The sequence below is a fragment of the Hevea brasiliensis genome, chromosome 1 (assembly GCF_030052815.1).
Source record: "Hevea brasiliensis isolate MT/VB/25A 57/8 chromosome 1, ASM3005281v1, whole genome shotgun sequence".
Lineage (NCBI taxonomy): Eukaryota > Viridiplantae > Streptophyta > Magnoliopsida > Malpighiales > Euphorbiaceae > Hevea > Hevea brasiliensis.
In genome coordinates, this window is record NC_079493.1 from 123264638 (window position 1) to 123281580 (window position 16943).

A 16943-nucleotide genomic window follows, 5' to 3' on the forward strand; every position below is an offset into this window, starting at 1 on the left:
TTTTATTTTAATTCAATTTTTTTATTTAAAAAAAAATTGAGATCCTTGTTCAGCTGCCAAATGCCAAGAGGAGAGAGAAGTACAGATCTAAGTGCCGACGTGGCCTGAAATAATATTTGCACGTGTGGAAGCAGCTTTTAATTAGTCAGAGCAGTAAAAAGTCAACACGTTTCACCGCCGCTGATGGCCGTCGGCGCATTACACGTTTGGAAGTTACTATCCATTTAAAAGATTCCTCGTTGGTTCTCCCTTCAGATTCTTTTCTCATTTATCCACTTAGGTCTTTTCCTTTCTTCAAATATATATATATTTTTAAAAATTCTTACGTTTAAATCTTTTTATAAAAGAAAAATAATTAAATTAATTGAAATTTTCAATTTTAATCATTTAAAAAAATTAATTAAATTAATAGTGTAACTAATAAGTTTAAAAATTACTAAACATGATTAATTTAATTGTTAAAAATGAGCTCTCATTTCCTATTAATTAGAATTAAATTGTATTATAAAATATTCTTAAATTAATTAAAAATATTGAAATATATTATTAAAATCAATTAAAAATTTGAAATATAAACTGGAAAATGATGGCTCCTGTCGTATCATCAATGTAATTCTCTCAATTTCTTTCTTTTATGAAAAATATAATTTTAATTTGATAATTTCCTTTATTAAAAAAATGTTATTTAATCAATGAAATAATTATATGAAATTTAAAAACCATATATATAAATAAGAGAAAAGAATCACATAGGAAATCTAACTACACACAATAAAATAAATAAATAAAAATAATTAATTAAAAGTAGATATGTTAAATAGAAATTAAAATTTAAAATTTATTGAAAATAAATACATAACAAGAATATAGAGATTTTGACTAATTTATAGGGATAAATCCAAACTAAAATTAGTTTCTATATAGAAATTAAGAAAAAAACAATAGTGAGAGAGAGGATTTCAAATAGTAGCTAGTGTTGGATTTAAAGAAAATAAAGGATAAAGAAAAATTTGAGAGAAAAATAATATTATTTTTATTTAATTTATATTTGATTAAAAAAATACAAAAAAATAAAATTTTAAAAATAAAATAAATATTAAATTTCATCCATTTCCTCTCCAAATAGGGAGAAAATGTTTAAAACTATAAAAATATTTTTATATTTTTTACGTTATTTTTGAATATTTAAAGATAAATATTGATGATGATGATGAGTAATAAAATTTTTCACTATTGGAAAGGAAAATGCTAAAGCCATGAAGACTAGGAAGACCAAAGGGTCACTGTCATGAAAGCAGGGCTTCCATGGCACGTATTACTGTTTTGCACACAAGCAAAGAAAATAGAGAAAGTAATCATCTTTTTCCCCTTCTCTCTCTTTCTTTATCGTGTTATGAAGAAGACTGCAGAGATTATTAGAGAAACCAAAGCGCCTTCAGTTTTCAAACCTTCAATCATGATGGGTTGGGTGGATGGTGGTGTAGCTGTTCTGTCAACTTTGCATGAATTTCCACAACCTTTTTTTAAACCTCACGCCATTGTCTAAAGACCTTGACCTACAAATATCTACTGAATCAAGGCATTGAAATTTGAGACCCTTCTTTAATTACTTTTGTCGAACAATAATCAGCATCTATTAATATCATAATTTTTTTATTAATAAATTTTAATAATATTTATAATATTATTTTTTTTAAAGAATATGATATATATCTTTTTATTGTGAGACAATTACCCTCGTTTAAGAATTTATACATTTCTAAATATTATATTTTATATAAAAATGATTTTTTAATAATATTTATATTAAAATTTATATATTTAATTAATATATATATAATTGAAATTATAATTTTAATTTAAAATTTATTAAATTCATTATTATATAAAATTAATTTTATCATTTATTAAAAAAAGAATATACATTTTAAATGAGAGAATTAATTACTACATTCATTTACTTTTATCTGTTATTTAAAATTTTTATATAATAATTAAAAAATAATTAAATTATAATAAAATTTTTCATAATTTAACTAAATTATGTTTTATCTCACTTGATTGATAGATAAATAAAGAGATGATAAAATAAGTTATAAAAAATTATAAAAATAATTATAATACTCAATAGAAATAGAAGTAAAATTAGAAAAAAAAATATTAATAATTTTTTTTTTCAAAATAACAAATAATTTAAAATAAAATAATTTTTAAAAAATAATAAATAAAAGTTGATGAAAAAGTAATTATATATATATATATATATATATATATATTTATCATATTTAAATTTTTATTTTATTTAAAATTATTTATCACATTTAAAAAATAAATAACAATTAATTTTTTTAATGAACCTCAATAATTAAATTTATTATTATTAATATGTTTTTATAAAAGTAATTTAATTATTTTTTTAATTATTATATAAAATTTAAATACAATAAATAAAAATAAAAAAAAATAAACAGAAGGTATATTATTGCAGCTTCAATGGTGAGCTAGGATGACATGGAGCCCATTATCCTCTTAATTTAGTTAATTGTTACTTTAGAATCTTCATAAGTTGTTATCCGTTTGGTGTACTTTAATGTTAAAAAATTGTGAAACTTGTGCTAATAAAAAAAAAAAAAAAGAAAATTGTATAAGCTAAGTGACAAAACGACAAAAAAAAGAAGAAAATTGTATAAGCTAAGTGACAAAACGACAACACCAACAGTATCTTGTTTGCTTTAATATCAATTAATAAATTAGGACAATAACATTCAACAATATTAATAAAAAAACAAACCAAACAAATTATGGGGACCCTATCCACCTACTTAAAATTATTATTCATAATATTATAGAGTTTATAAAATAAATTTAATTATACATATTATTAGTAATAATAATATATTAATAAAGATTTAATTTCGTTAAAAAATATTTTAAAATTATTTATTCTAAGTTAATTTAATTTTTGAAAATTTTTTTTTTGTCTTTTAATTAAACTAGTATTAGTATTAATGTTAAGTACTTTCCACGTATGAAAAGTAGGTCCCATATGCTAACCAATTTTAAAAGGACTGGCTCTCAAACACTCTTGCCAGGTCATTTTGACGTGGAAGAATTTTGTAAAATATAATATTAATTTAACAAATTATTTTTTTTTATAAAAAAAAAAGAAAGAAGAAATTGAAAAAAATTAATAAAAGGTGAAAAGAAGAGAGAAAAGGTTAATGAGGAGAAGTGAAGGCATCCCGAAAATTGCTGGCATTGCTACTGACTTGCATCGCAGAGAAAGGGAGGGAGAGAAAAAGAGAAGAAAGAGAACAGAAAGAGAGTCTCTCTCTCTCTATGCATGGCCTAAAACCCTTTCTTTCTCTTTCTCTCTCTCGCTCTCTCTCTCTTTCTCTCTAAAATGAAATTTCTCTCTCTGAAACAAGGTTTCTCTCTCTAAAATTTCTTTTTGTCCTTTCTTGATCTGCATCTCTCCAGCTGTTTTTCTTGTTTCTTTTTATTTCTGGTCAAATGGGTCTTTGCTAATTTTGCTCAATATGGACCAGCCTCTTTTTAGGTATTATTTTTCTTGCTTGTTTCCATGGTCTTGTGTTTCTTGAATTATTGCCATTTTTTTTTTTTGGGGTGGAGGTGAAGGTTTTCGATACGAGGAAATGATTTGTTTACTAGCTGTAGCTGGACATTGCCTCGTTTAAATTTTTGTTCATTTTGGAAAATGCATGTTTATAATATTTTAATGTGATTCTAGAGTCTCTTTTATCATTTTCTGCCTTGTTTCTGGTGAATGTGGATTTGGGTTTTGAGATTTCAGCTCATAATGTTGGATGTCTAGACATGGGTAGGGAATTATTAGGAATTTTTTTTGTGTAAATTCATTTTGATGAGTTCTTCTTTAACTATTTGTTTGTTTCTTAATTATTCACAAGATTATAAAATCTGGGAATGGAATGCAAATTGGCGAATTTGTATTTCCAACTTCAATGCATGAAGTTTAATTCCCTACGCTTTTAATGCATCATTTTTAATCCTCGATGTCTGTTTTGAAATTATATAAGGCTTCATTTCTATATATGAGGAATTGACATGAAGGAGTTTTTGAATTTGCAGTTATGTTGTTATTTTGTGATTTTTCACGAAAGACATCTGTTTGTTTCATTAGGCTTTAGAAAAAGAAATTCTCCATAAGCGGCGCCTTGACCTCTGTATTGAAGGCAGGATCTGGAATTGCCCTTTGTGGTGTTTTTTAGCAGAGTATAATTGCTTTGGGATTAAACTTTGAGAGATGACACGAGGTAGGATAAGGGCAAGGCTCCGCCGGAGCCATTTTCACCCATTTTCTTGCATGAGACCAAGAACAGAAGATGGTAAAGGACCACATCCAATTGAAGGACCTGGGTATTCAAGAGTTGTTCATTGCAACCAACCACGTATGCACCGGAGAAAGCCTTTAAAGTATTGCTCAAATTATATATCCACAACAAAGTATAACATCGTCACCTTCCTGCCTAAGGCACTCTTTGAGCAGTTCCGGCGTGTTGCTAATATCTACTTCCTTTTGGCTGCTATTCTTTCACTTACACCTGTTGCTCCATTCTCTGCTGTGAGCATGATTTTTCCTTTGGCTTTTGTTGTTGGTATTAGTATGGCAAAGGAAGCTTTAGAAGATTGGCGTAGGTTTATTCAGGATATGAAGGTTAATACCAGGAAAGCTAGTGTCCATGTAGCTGATGGATTTGGTTACAAGACGTGGGAGAAGATTCAGGTTGGTGATGTGGTGAGGGTGGAAAAGGATCAGTTTTTCCCAGCTGATTTACTTTTATTGTCCAGTAGTTATGAAGATGGGATTTGCTATGTGGAGACTATGAATTTGGATGGTGAGACAAACTTGAAGCCAAAAAGAGCTTTGGAGGTAACATTGCCTCTGGATGAAGATGAGGCGTTCAAGAATTTTACAGGAACGATAAAATGTGAGGACCCAAATCCCAGTCTTTACACCTTTATTGGTAATCTTGAGTATAATCATCAGGTTTATCCTCTTGATCCTAGTCAGATTCTCCTTAGAGATTCAAAGCTTAGGAATACAACTTTTGTTTATGGGGTTGTGATATTCACTGGTTTTGACAGCAAAGTTATGCAGAACTCAACAAAGTCCCCCTCAAAGAGGAGCAGAATAGAAAGAAAAATGGACAAAATTATATACATCCTTTTCAGCCTCCTTTTAGTGATCTCGTTGATAAGCTCAATTGGTTTTGCAGTGAAGATAAAATTCCAAATGCCAGACTGGTGGTACATGCAACCATCAAAACCTGAAAATCTGTATGATCCTAATAGCCCTGTCAAGTCAGGTCTAGCCCATCTGATCACTGCTCTCATCCTTTATGGGTATTTAATACCCATCTCTCTTTATGTTTCAATTGAGGTTGTGAAAGTTTGTCAAGCAAAATTCATTGACGAGGACCTGAAGATGTATGATGAAGAAACTGGCAATACTGCTGAAGCACGAACATCAAACTTAAATGAGGAATTGGGCCAAGTGGACACAATCCTCTCTGATAAAACTGGCACCTTGACCTGTAATCAGATGGATTTTTTGAAGTGTTCCATTGCTGGTACTGCATATGGTGTGCGTTCTAGTGAAGTTGAACTTGCTGCAGCGAAACAGATGGCCATGGACCTTGAGGAGCAGGATGTAGAAATATCTAATGGCTCCAGCCTTAAGAACCATGCTCGTAATTCATGGGAGAATAGCAGTGGAGCACCAGAAATTGAACTCGAGACTGTCATTACTTCTGCAGATGAAAAGGATCAGAAAACAGCGATAAAGGGGTTTAGTTTTGAGGACAACCGTCTCATGGATGGAAATTGGTTGAAGGAGCCCAATACAGAAGTCATTTTATTATTCTTCCGGATATTAGCAGTTTGTCAGAGTGCTGTTCCTGAGCTGAATGAAGATACTGGCATTTTCACATATGAAGCAGAGTCTCCGGATGAAGGGGCCTTTCTTGTTGCAGCAAGAGAATTTGGTTTTGAATTTTGTAAAAGAACTCAATCAAGCGTGATTATCCGTGAAAAGTTTGCTCGCCCAGGACAACTGGTCGAAAGGTAAGGATGTGATTGAACAGTTTATTCTTTCAGGCTTTTTGTTCATCAGTCATTTGTATTCTTCTAGTGTTAACATCTTGGCTCTCTTGGGAATCTTGCAGGGAGTTCAAAATTCTCAGTTTGTTGGAATTTACTAGCAAAAGGAAGCGAATGTCTGTCATTGTGAGGGATGAGGATGGACAGATTCTGCTCCTGTGCAAAGGTGCTGACAGGTTAGATTCCCAAAGAATCTTTAATTTGGCTTTTTTAATATGCAAGAGTATGATAGATAAACCAATTAGAACTTTCAACATTTCTTAATCGTTCTTTGCATTCTTGAGACTAGTAGACTGTCTTTCTAAGCCATATGAAATCTTCCCTTGCCCCTACCCCCATCCCCTTCCATGACCCCAAAACAGTCAGAGAAAAATTATAAACTTTTTTTTCTTTTTTCTTCACTGCCATTCATTACCTTTGCTTAAAAACTTACAGCATCATTTTTGACCGCCTATCAAAGAAAGGAAGAATGTACGAGGAAACTACTGCTAAGCACTTGAATGAGTATGGAGAAGCTGGGTTGCGCACATTGGCGCTTGCTTACAAGAAGCTTGATGAGTCCGAGTATAATACATGGAACAATGAGTTTATGAAAGCCAAAACTTCTGTTGTTGCTGATCGAGATGGAATGCTTGAGCGAGTAGCAGATATGATGGAAAGGGAATTGATTCTTGTGGGTGCTACTGCTGTTGAGGACAAATTACAAAAAGGGGTACATAAATATCATTTCCTTGGAATCATAATTAACACCTTTTATTTTGGTATGCTTCTACTGATCTTGAATTTTCCTCATCAGGTGCCCCAGTGCATAGATAAACTCGCTCAAGCTGGCCTCAAGATATGGGTTTTGACAGGGGATAAGATGGAAACTGCGATCAATATAGGGTTGGTGTCTTACAGATTACATACAACTATGCTAGGTTCTTGTTAATGCATATTACTTCCTTTGGAAAGCTGAAAAGAACTCCTGTTTCCATGATGCAGATATGCATGTAGTTTACTTCGACAGGGAATGAAACAAATTTGCATCACAGTGACAAACTCAGATGCAACATCCCAAGATTCCAAACAGGTATATGCTACGGTGCAAGGTAGCATAGGACTTTGTTTTCATGGAATTGGTTGTATTTGATGTTAAGACTTTGGTTCCTTTTTATTACCAAACAGGCTGTGAAAGATAATATTTTGCATCAAATCACCAATGCCTCTCACATGATTAAACTAGAAAAGGATCCACTTGCTGCATTTGCATTAATAATTGATGGGAAAACTTTGACTTTTGCTCTGGAGGATGATATGAAGCACCAGTTCTTGGCATTGGCCGTTGAATGTGCATCTGTCATATGCTGTCGTGTCTCTCCCAAGCAGAAGGCGCTGGTATGATCCTTTTTCTTTGTTGCCTGCTGGACTTGCTTTCAAGTTATCTTATTTGGACATGAATTTTGATTCATTGAAGTCCTTATCATTTCAGAACCACATATATTTTTTATATTGTTTGGTTTGTGTTTTGGAAGGTAACAAGATTAGTGAAAGAAGGAACTGGAAGAACCACCTTAGCTATAGGTGATGGTGCAAATGATGTCGGAATGATTCAAGAAGCTGACATTGGTGTTGGCATCAGTGGGGTGGAAGGTATGCAGGTCAGTAGAGTATCTGATTCCTGCATGAAGCATCTATACAATAGCATTATCAGCAATTTTACCTTTTTCTTTGCCCCATCTTTAACTCTTATTTTTTGCATACTAGGAATTCAATCTGTTTCTTGGAAAGTGGAAATAAGGCTTCTCCATTCCCCTTTCTATATGCATTTTTATTACTCATGATGTCTCAATCTAATGGGATATATAATTAAATGATTTTAGACAAGAGGCATCATGGTTGTCTGCCATGTTTAGTTGAATTACGTATCAAAATATCATGCTTGAGCTACACCCATTTTAAAGGAAATTGTCTCTGAAGTGTTCTATCAGTTCCAGTTAGTTTGTTGAGATAAATATTCTGACTTGTTTAACAGGGAAAAGAAAAGCATCTAGTTTCCCCCCTCTTCTTTATATACCATTGAAGCTTACAGAACTTGAATATCCATTACAGGCTGTGATGGCCAGTGATTTCTCAATTTCCCAGTTTCAGTTCTTGGAAAGACTTCTAGTAGTGCATGGACACTGGTGCTACAAGAGAATTGCTCAGATGGTAATAGCCAAACAATAGCAACCTTGATGCTTTATTTCATGAATTCAACAGCATAGCATCCACTGCACAGCCACAGATACATATGCATTGCATAAACACAATTTGGCATCTAATGTTGTTCTGAATAACCCACATGGTTGACTAATCTTTACTTAAACCTGGATCTTTGGCTTACAGATTTGCTATTTCTTCTACAAAAATATAGCATTTGGTCTCACCCTGTTCTACTTTGAGGCATTTGCAGCCTTTTCTGGGCAATCAGTTTACGATGACTGGTACATGCTATTGTTTAATGTCGTTCTTACCTCCTTACCTGTTATTTCACTTGGAGTTTTTGAACAAGATGTTTCTTCAGAGGTCTGCTTACAGGTTAGTCGAATCAAATATGTCTAGCCCAGTATTTTGATCCATGTAGGAGTTGTCGATACTGCTTTATTTATATTACTAACACACACATCATTCCCTTTGCAGTTCCCGGCACTTTATCAGCAAGGACCCAAAAATCTGTTCTTTGACTGGTATAGGATACTGGGATGGATGGGCAACGGTCTCTATTCCTCTCTTGTTATTTTCTTCCTCAATCTTGTCATCCTGTTTGACCAACCATTCCGAGCCGAAGGTCAAACTGCTGATATGTCAGCGGTGGGCACCACTATATTCTCTTGCATCGTCTGTGCTGTGAACTGCCAGATCGCACTTACAATGAGCCACTTCACATGGATTCAACACGTTTTTGTCTGGGGCAGCATTGCCTCTTGGTTCTTGTTTCTCCTACTTTACGGGATGGTATCTCCTATTTATTCTGGGAATGCCTACCAAATTTTAGTTGAAGCTCTTGGTCCAGCACCCATATATTGGTGTTCCATCATCTTGGTAACAGTTGCATGCAATTTGCCTTACATGACTCACATTTCGTTCCAAAGATGTATCCATCCAATGGATCACCATATCATCCAAGAAATCAAGTACTATAGGAAGGATGTTGAAGATCAAACCATGTGGAGAAGAGAGCGGTCGAAGGCGAGACAAGAAACCAAGATTGGTTTCTCAGTGAGGGTGGATGCAAAGATAAGGCAATTAAAAGGGAAGTTGCACAAGAAGCATTCAACTTTAGTAACGCAAAGTTATGCATCTTCCCCATCATAACCTTTTCCAATCTTTTTTTTTTCATTCCTTTTCTTTTTCTTATTTTTGAAAAGCTTTTAGGGTTTTTAGGCGTTTGCAGTTTCAATCATTGCCCTTGTAACGATTCATTTTGCAGTGATTTTTTATGTGGTCAAGTCCCATTCACTCCATTATACAGAAGCCCGTTTACTATGTACACTACCTATATAACCTTCCAGAAGTTTAACAGCTTGTTAAAATAGTTGATATGTATAACATTGATGTTCTTCTTTTCTCCCTTTTTCTTTCTCAATGCCACAATGAAAGTAGAATATATTTCTTTAAAATTTGAAATTTCTCTTTTTCATTTAGTGGATGCTAATGACTGTTGGGTTACACAAGGAGGCTAGCTTTCTTCCCTTTTCATCATAAATTTAATTAGTTGTAGACTTAAGGGTATGCATTTTGAATAATTGAACCGAATGAAAATTAGTTATTTAGTAAGAGTGACTTTGGTTTAATTTTCGATTAATTTGATTATCAGTTTGGTTATTTTAACGAAATTTATATTAATTAATATATTATTTATTATTTTTATAATTTATTAATAATATTTAATTTATAATTATTTTTTATAATAATAAATTATATTTTTATTTTTATAAATAAAAATAGTTAAAAATTTATATTTTATTAATTAATTCATAATATTAAATATATATTATTTTTTTCAATTAACTCATATAACCGATAGCTCACCAAATATTTTTAATTTTGATTGTGTTTGATTTTCTTTTAATTTTAATTCGGTTCGGTTAATATAATTAAAGTCAATTAAAATTTCAATTGATTCAAAATTTAATTTGATTCGATTTGGTTAATCGAATGCTCACCCCTCTAAAGAGATATAAATTCAAAACATTTCTACTTTCTACATATTAAAAGTAAAATAAAATTAATCAAATTATTTCATAATTAGCAAATTTTTTTATATAAATAATTTATTTTATTTATAACATTTTCATATTTAAATGATTTGAATTTAGATGAAAGTTGAAAGTGAAATATATTTTCGATTCCCATTAGGTTTGATTTTCTCTTAATTTTAATTCGATTTAGTTAATATAATTAAAATCAATTAAAATTCCAGATGATTCAAAATTCAATTTGATTCTATTTGATTAACCGAATGTTCACCTCTTTAAAGAGATATAAATTTGAGATATTTTTATTAAAAGTAAAATAAAATTAATCAAACTATTTCATAATTAGCAAATTTTCTTTTTGTTTATAAATAATTTATTTTCTTTATAATATATTTTATATTTAAATGATTTGAATTTAGTTGAAAGTGAGATATATAACTAAGTTAATATTAAAGATTATCATTAAATTATATTAATAAATTAATAAAAAAAAAATCCCAACCAACCTCCTTACCAAAAAGAAAGAAAACAACAACAAAACAGACCAAGTCAATAACTACAAAACCAAACGATCCTTGTGTGCAATTTTTTCCTCAGTCATCTCCTTTGAATGTGCTATTGACTTGATAATAGAATTGACCTTCAAATTATACTAATGTAAATATAATAATTAAATTAATGAAATTAGATAATTAATTAATAGACCAATTTACCTGGTCACAATTTTATAAAAATTTGATTTTTGAATTAATTAAAATTAACTTAACTTAAATTAAAAAAATTGGATAAATTATGCCCATCTGCAAATTTAATGGCACCTAATATACCCATAATTATGGATTTGACTGGAAATTTAGGTCAGTGGCACCTTACACTTTTGTGTCCAATCCAACTATGGGATTTCATTAGGGAAGAACAACAGCACATGGGGAAGAGGGGACTTGTGGGGGAATATGCCAAACTATGTCGTTTTTAGAGAAAGACGAAAGCGACATCGTTTAGATCACGGGAACACAGTTATATAGCAATGTAAGAAAAAGTCCGCTCTCGACTGGATCAAAGATCACACCAACAATGCCTCCTCTCTCTCCTTCCTTCCTTTCTCTCTCTTATATAATAAATCTCTAGAGAGAGAAAGTTCCGCCTTTATTTCCATCTATATCCCGTCTCTTCCTTCTACTTCTCTGCTCCCCGATATTCTCTCTCCTCCGTTGATTTCCCTCTTCGCATCATCGCCGCCGACACCTGTAGGATCAGTATTTTTTTTTAAATAAAAAAAAAAGCTGAGGGAATATAGGGGAGAGGGGTTTTTGTTTTCGTAATTAAAGAATTAGGGTTTTTGATTGTTATAGAGAGAAAGAGAAAAAGTTCAGGGTTTGCTTTATTATGGAGCCGCGCGTTGGTAACAAATTTCGTATCGGTCGCAAGATCGGTAGTGGATCATTTGGAGAGATCTATCTCGGTTTGTTTTCCCTTTTTTTATACTTTTTTTTTGGTTACTTATTTTATCTCTTGATTTTTCTCTGAGTAATTTTAGTAATTTTTTTTTATTGGGATATTTTCAGGTACTAATATTCAAACAAACGAGGAAGTTGCCATTAAGCTCGTGAGTGTTTTTTTTTTTGGCTAAATACTACTTTTTGCTAAAAGGATGATGAATTTGCGTTTTCTAGGTTGTTTATTATCTGTGTATAATTATAAATTATTACATTGGAGATGATTGCTTTGAAAAAGCATACGAGCTTTAGTTTCAATGCTGCTTTATCTAGTTGAATAAGATTTTGACAAATTCTTCGTGTTTCTCTCTTTTGATTTTCTTTGAATTTACTGGATTAGTTGAGAACTTCCTATTGTCATTTTGTTACTCAGGAAACTGTGAAGACAAAGCATCCTCAGTTGCTGTATGAGTCAAAGTTATATAAGATTCTGCAAGGAGGAAGTAATGACCTTCTTTGTTGTGGTTACCATTTTTTTTTTCTGTTAAATTTTTCCTGATTGTTTTTATGGCTACTTACTGTAATTTTGGCAGCTGGAATTCCAAATGTTAGATGGTTTGGTGTTGAAGGGGAATATAATATCCTCGTGATGGATTTACTGGGACCTAGTCTTGAAGATTTGTTCAACTTTTGTAGTAGGAAACTGTCTCTGAAGACTGTTCTGATGCTTGCAGACCAGATGGTAGGATCTTTATTTTTCAATGCACATTCTTACGATGTTGAATGATTTGTATTATTTCATTTATTTATTTATTTCAATTGTGATATTCCTGTCAGATTAATCGGGTTGAATTTGTTCATTCCAAATCATTCCTCCATCGAGATATCAAGCCAGACAACTTCTTAATGGGTTTAGGGAGGCGTGCCAATCAGGTATCAGTTTGATACTGATTTTGTTATATAACCTTTGCTTTATTGTACCGTCTTTGGTCTGTAATCTGATGTCTACTTGAATGCAGGTCTATATCATTGACTTTGGTCTGGCTAAGAAGTACAGAGACACTTCAACGCATCAGCATATTCCTTACAGGTTAATATTTTTGAACTATAAGTATGCTAGTTCATTTAATTTCTATTGTTTGTGAGGGCTTAGTGTCAAATCTAACTGCCTAACCTGTTGTTTCTAGTTTTGTGCACTCTCTGATTTGTTTATGTAGACTGGATGGATGCATTTGCATCTTAACTTTGTTTAGTATCAAACATATGGTGTAGTTAGTTGCTCTTTTGTCACAAACTGATAATTAGACTGGAGTACATCTGCTTTACCATGTAATTAATTAGTACAGTTGGTTTGTTTTGTTTGTGCTCATTGTTTATCTGTGGTACCGGTGATTAATTCTTTTTTGTTTTAATGTGTTAACTGTAGTGCTGGTAGTTATTTTATGGGTTTTCTTTACCGAGTGGCTTATTTGTCACTTACCAATTATAATTGGCCTCATTTCAAATTATATAAAGCTACTTTGGAACTGATGTGCTTATTTATATTGCAGAGAAAATAAGAATTTGACTGGAACTGCAAGATATGCTAGCATGAATACTCATCTTGGCATTGGTATGTAATTGTTGTCTTATTTTAGTTTTCACAGTGTGTTATTGGTATAATATCTAATTGGTTATTGACTAAATAACTATTGTTATTGTTTCCTGATTGTCTTACATATGTACTTTGTAGAACAAAGTCGCAGGGATGATTTAGAATCTCTTGGATATGTTCTGATGTATTTTTTAAGAGGAAGGTAAACATCCCAGTTTTCGAGCATTAGCTCTTTTCACACTTCTGTTGCATGGTTTGCTTGATTTTGAACCATGTATGTTTGTAGTCTTCCATGGCAAGGACTAAAAGCGGGGACCAAGAAGCAAAAGTATGAAAAGATCAGTGAAAAGAAAGTATCAACTTCTATTGAGGTAAAGTTTTGTCTTAAACTAGCATCTTTATTTATGATATTCTCCAGCTTTGTTGAACTGATTTGAAAGCTCTCTGCATCCTCTTTAGGCTTTATGTCGGACTTATCCCACAGAATTTGCATCCTACTTCCATTACTGTCGGTCACTCCGTTTTGATGACAAGCCAGATTATGCTTACCTGAAAAGGCTTTTCCGTGATCTTTTTATTCGTGAAGGTTTGAACTTTAGTGTTCTCCTTTTGCTCTGAGATTTTATACTTATACAGGCATGAAATCTAAAGCAGTAAAAAAATAAAGTGCTTTGCCACTATAATCAGTTTGATTTCCTTCTTACTTCAGGTTTCCAGTTTGACTATGTCTTTGATTGGACAATTTTGAAATATCAGCAATCCCAGATTGCTAATCCTCCTACTCGTGCACTTGTAAGAATTAATGTCATTATCGTCCTTCTTAGGGCTTCTAGCCCTATGATTAATAATCTATATAACTCAATATTTCATTTATTTTTTGTACAGGGCCCTGGTGCTGGACCAAGCTCTGGCGTGCCCCCTACTGGTGCTAATGTTGACAGGCAACCAGGTTGCTCCACAGCTTTCCATTTCAGGCTTTTGTACAAGTTTTATATTCTTGTATCTACTCGCATGGAGAGATTCATAATGTGTATGATTTTTGCACTAAATCACAGGTGGGGAAGATGGTCGACCCGGTTGGTCTTCAACAGATCCCTCCCGAAGGAGACACTCTGGACCAATTACAAGTTCTGTAAATTTATCTAAACAGAAAGGTCCTATTGCAAATGATCTACCCTTATCCAAAGACGCTACAGTAAGTACTTCCAACATGCATTTTCACAAATGATCTTGTTGATACCTTTCGTTATTATAGATACTTAGACTTGATTGATACATTTATCTTTTACTCCATTATCATAATTAATCAGTTTTTGGCCAATTACTTAGCTCATCGATCAATTTTAGGGGCTTGTGGGCTCAAATCCAGGTGGCATGTTATCCTGGAATGAGTTCACGGAAACACTTTTTTTGCACTTTAATGCACTTTGTGTTATGGAGTTTTATTAGTACTTTAATATGTGATGTGTGCCATATGTTGCTGGGTGTGGTTACTCGAATTGTTCTATGTTAGGTCATGTTTTTTATTTTGAATTTGCGCATTATACTTGACTGAATTTGAATTTGCGCATTAAACTTGACTGAATTCAATATAGCATGCTGTGTTGTTGTTTTCATGATGGTGGTATTTCATTAATGCTTAACATTGTTTCTTGGACTTATTTTGTATGCTTGGACTGGGCAGTTATCCATCTCAAATTTTCCACCGACTAGTGGATCATCAAGGAGACCTGCCATTTCTAGCAGTCGTGATGCAGCACTTGTTGGGAATGAGTCTGATCCAACTCGCTGTCGCATAACAGATATGAGCCCTGCAGTCAAAATTTCTGGTGGTCAAAGAGGTTCGCCTATTGTATCGTCAGAGCAGAAGCTTCCATCATCTGGTAGAAACTCCTCAAATATAAAGACATTTGAATCAACTCTTCGGGGCATTGAGAGCCTGCACTTCAACAATGAAGAGAGGATACAGTATTAGCGAATGCAAACCTTAGTGCTTTCCCACTGTAAATTTACAATCAGATACTTATTGTTACATACCTGAAAGTGGAATCTGTTGTTATGCGTCCACTATGTCGTTGCTAGTTGTCTGTTATCTAATTTGATACTCTTTTTGGTATATCAGCGAACAATACAGTTGAAATGGCACCTCGTGAAATATGTATAGCAACACTTTGCGAGTATTTGAAATAGTTACAAATTTATAAAAGAACATTAGAACTTATTGCTGCTGTACATGCTTTTAAAAACTGAAGGGGCCAAACTATATTTTCGAAGCAGCAGCATAATAGTGTTAGGTTTTCGAATTTCCATGATCCCAATATCTCTTAGATTTTGGTTACTCCCTTTTGAATCGCCTCGAAGAGCTCATGCCTGCAGGAATGGTGGCTGGGTGGGTCGGAGGTGAGGATTGCTTTTTCTATTCTCGTTTCATTGGGGTAGGGGCTAGTAGATTTCCCGGGGTAGAATTTTTTTATTTTTTTATTTTAATTTATTAATATATAATATAAATTTATTTATTAAAAAATAAAATATAATTAAAAATATAAATTTTACATATTATTTTTAGAATATATTTATATATTTTATTAAAATTATAATATATAAAAGTAAATTAATTTTTAATAAAAAATAATAATATATTATTATACGAGGTGAATTATAAAATTTCGGGATAAAGAGAAGGTAATTTTGGCCTTATCCAACACAAATTGAAATAAAATTGATCTAATTTGGGGTGGAACGAATGGACTCAGAAACTTTTGCCATCCCTATCTAGATGGGACGGTGGATCTAAAGTCTAACTTGAACGTGGATTGAGGTAGGAATTTTCCACCGTCTCCTGCAAAGTTTGGTGATTAGAGAGGCAGTCAACACTGGGAATGGCAACAGGCAGAGCATGTGAATATTTCAAGGGATCCCAATCAATTTATTTTTAGATGTCTGCATCATTGATTTCATATAAAAGTAAAATTAATTTGTTGCAAAAAATAAAATATTTTTAACCTAAATTTACAAATTATCTCATAATTTTATAAAAATAATTTTTTTCATATAATAATTAATTATAAAAAATTTATTAAAAAAAGTTCTCACATTAAAAATATAAATTTTTAAAATTTTAATAATATTTAATAAATCTAAGCCTATTCCTATAATTTTTCAATAAAATTTGTCATAATTTATTTATTAGATTTTTAAAAATATTATATTTTTTTTAATGAAGAAACTTTACTTTTTTCCGTTAAATTAATTTTGTAATTATCTATTTTATGAAAAAAATTATTAATTTACAAAACTCTGATAAGATAAATTATAAAATTTTATTAAATTATCATTTTACATAACAAAATAATTTTAAATCACGTAATTATAAAATATATCTTAATTTCATATGTAACAAATTATTTATTAAAATATTTGTATTAAAAATTTATACTTTAAAATTCAAAAATCTTGTAAAATATTTAAATTCTACTTTTAAAATATAATACTTCAAATTTTATGAATAAAATATATATATATATATACATATATGCTAAAATCAACTGGAAA

General features: G+C 31.6%; 2 protein-coding genes across 5 annotated transcripts; both read left to right on the top strand.

Moving 5' to 3' along the window:
• Window positions 1-3213: 3213 nt before the first annotated feature.
• Window positions 3214-9734, top strand: LOC110634067 (probable phospholipid-transporting ATPase 4). Of its 4 annotated transcripts, none has more exons than XM_021782953.2 (11): window positions 3214-3559; window positions 4163-6105; window positions 6207-6317; window positions 6577-6853; window positions 6938-7026; window positions 7126-7213; window positions 7309-7518; window positions 7656-7781; window positions 8233-8331; window positions 8509-8700; window positions 8803-9734. In XM_021782953.2, exons 2-11 carry the CDS (start codon window positions 4286-4288, stop codon window positions 9475-9477), a joined length of 3687 nt encoding a protein of 1228 aa, XP_021638645.2. In that variant the 5' UTR covers window positions 3214-3559; window positions 4163-4285; the 3' UTR covers window positions 9478-9734. The 4 variants fall into 4 exon arrangements, with proteins under 4 accessions (XP_021638645.2, XP_021638647.2, XP_058006740.1 ...); XM_021782955.2 differs by having other exon boundaries at window positions 6225-6317; XM_058150757.1 differs by having other exon boundaries at window positions 3214-3428.
• Window positions 9735-11395: 1661 nt separating this feature from the next.
• On the top strand, window positions 11396-15612 carry LOC110634066 (casein kinase 1-like protein 2). Its single transcript, XM_021782952.2, has 14 exons — window positions 11396-11823; window positions 11927-11967; window positions 12231-12300; window positions 12391-12539; window positions 12635-12730; window positions 12817-12887; window positions 13348-13409; window positions 13530-13593; window positions 13678-13762; window positions 13851-13977; window positions 14101-14183; window positions 14277-14340; window positions 14447-14586; window positions 15076-15612. The coding sequence occupies exons 1-14, from the start codon at window positions 11748-11750 to the stop codon at window positions 15364-15366; spliced, it is 1419 nt and encodes a 472-aa protein (XP_021638644.2). The 5' UTR covers window positions 11396-11747; the 3' UTR covers window positions 15367-15612.
• The last annotated feature ends 1331 nt before the right edge of the window (window positions 15613-16943 follow it).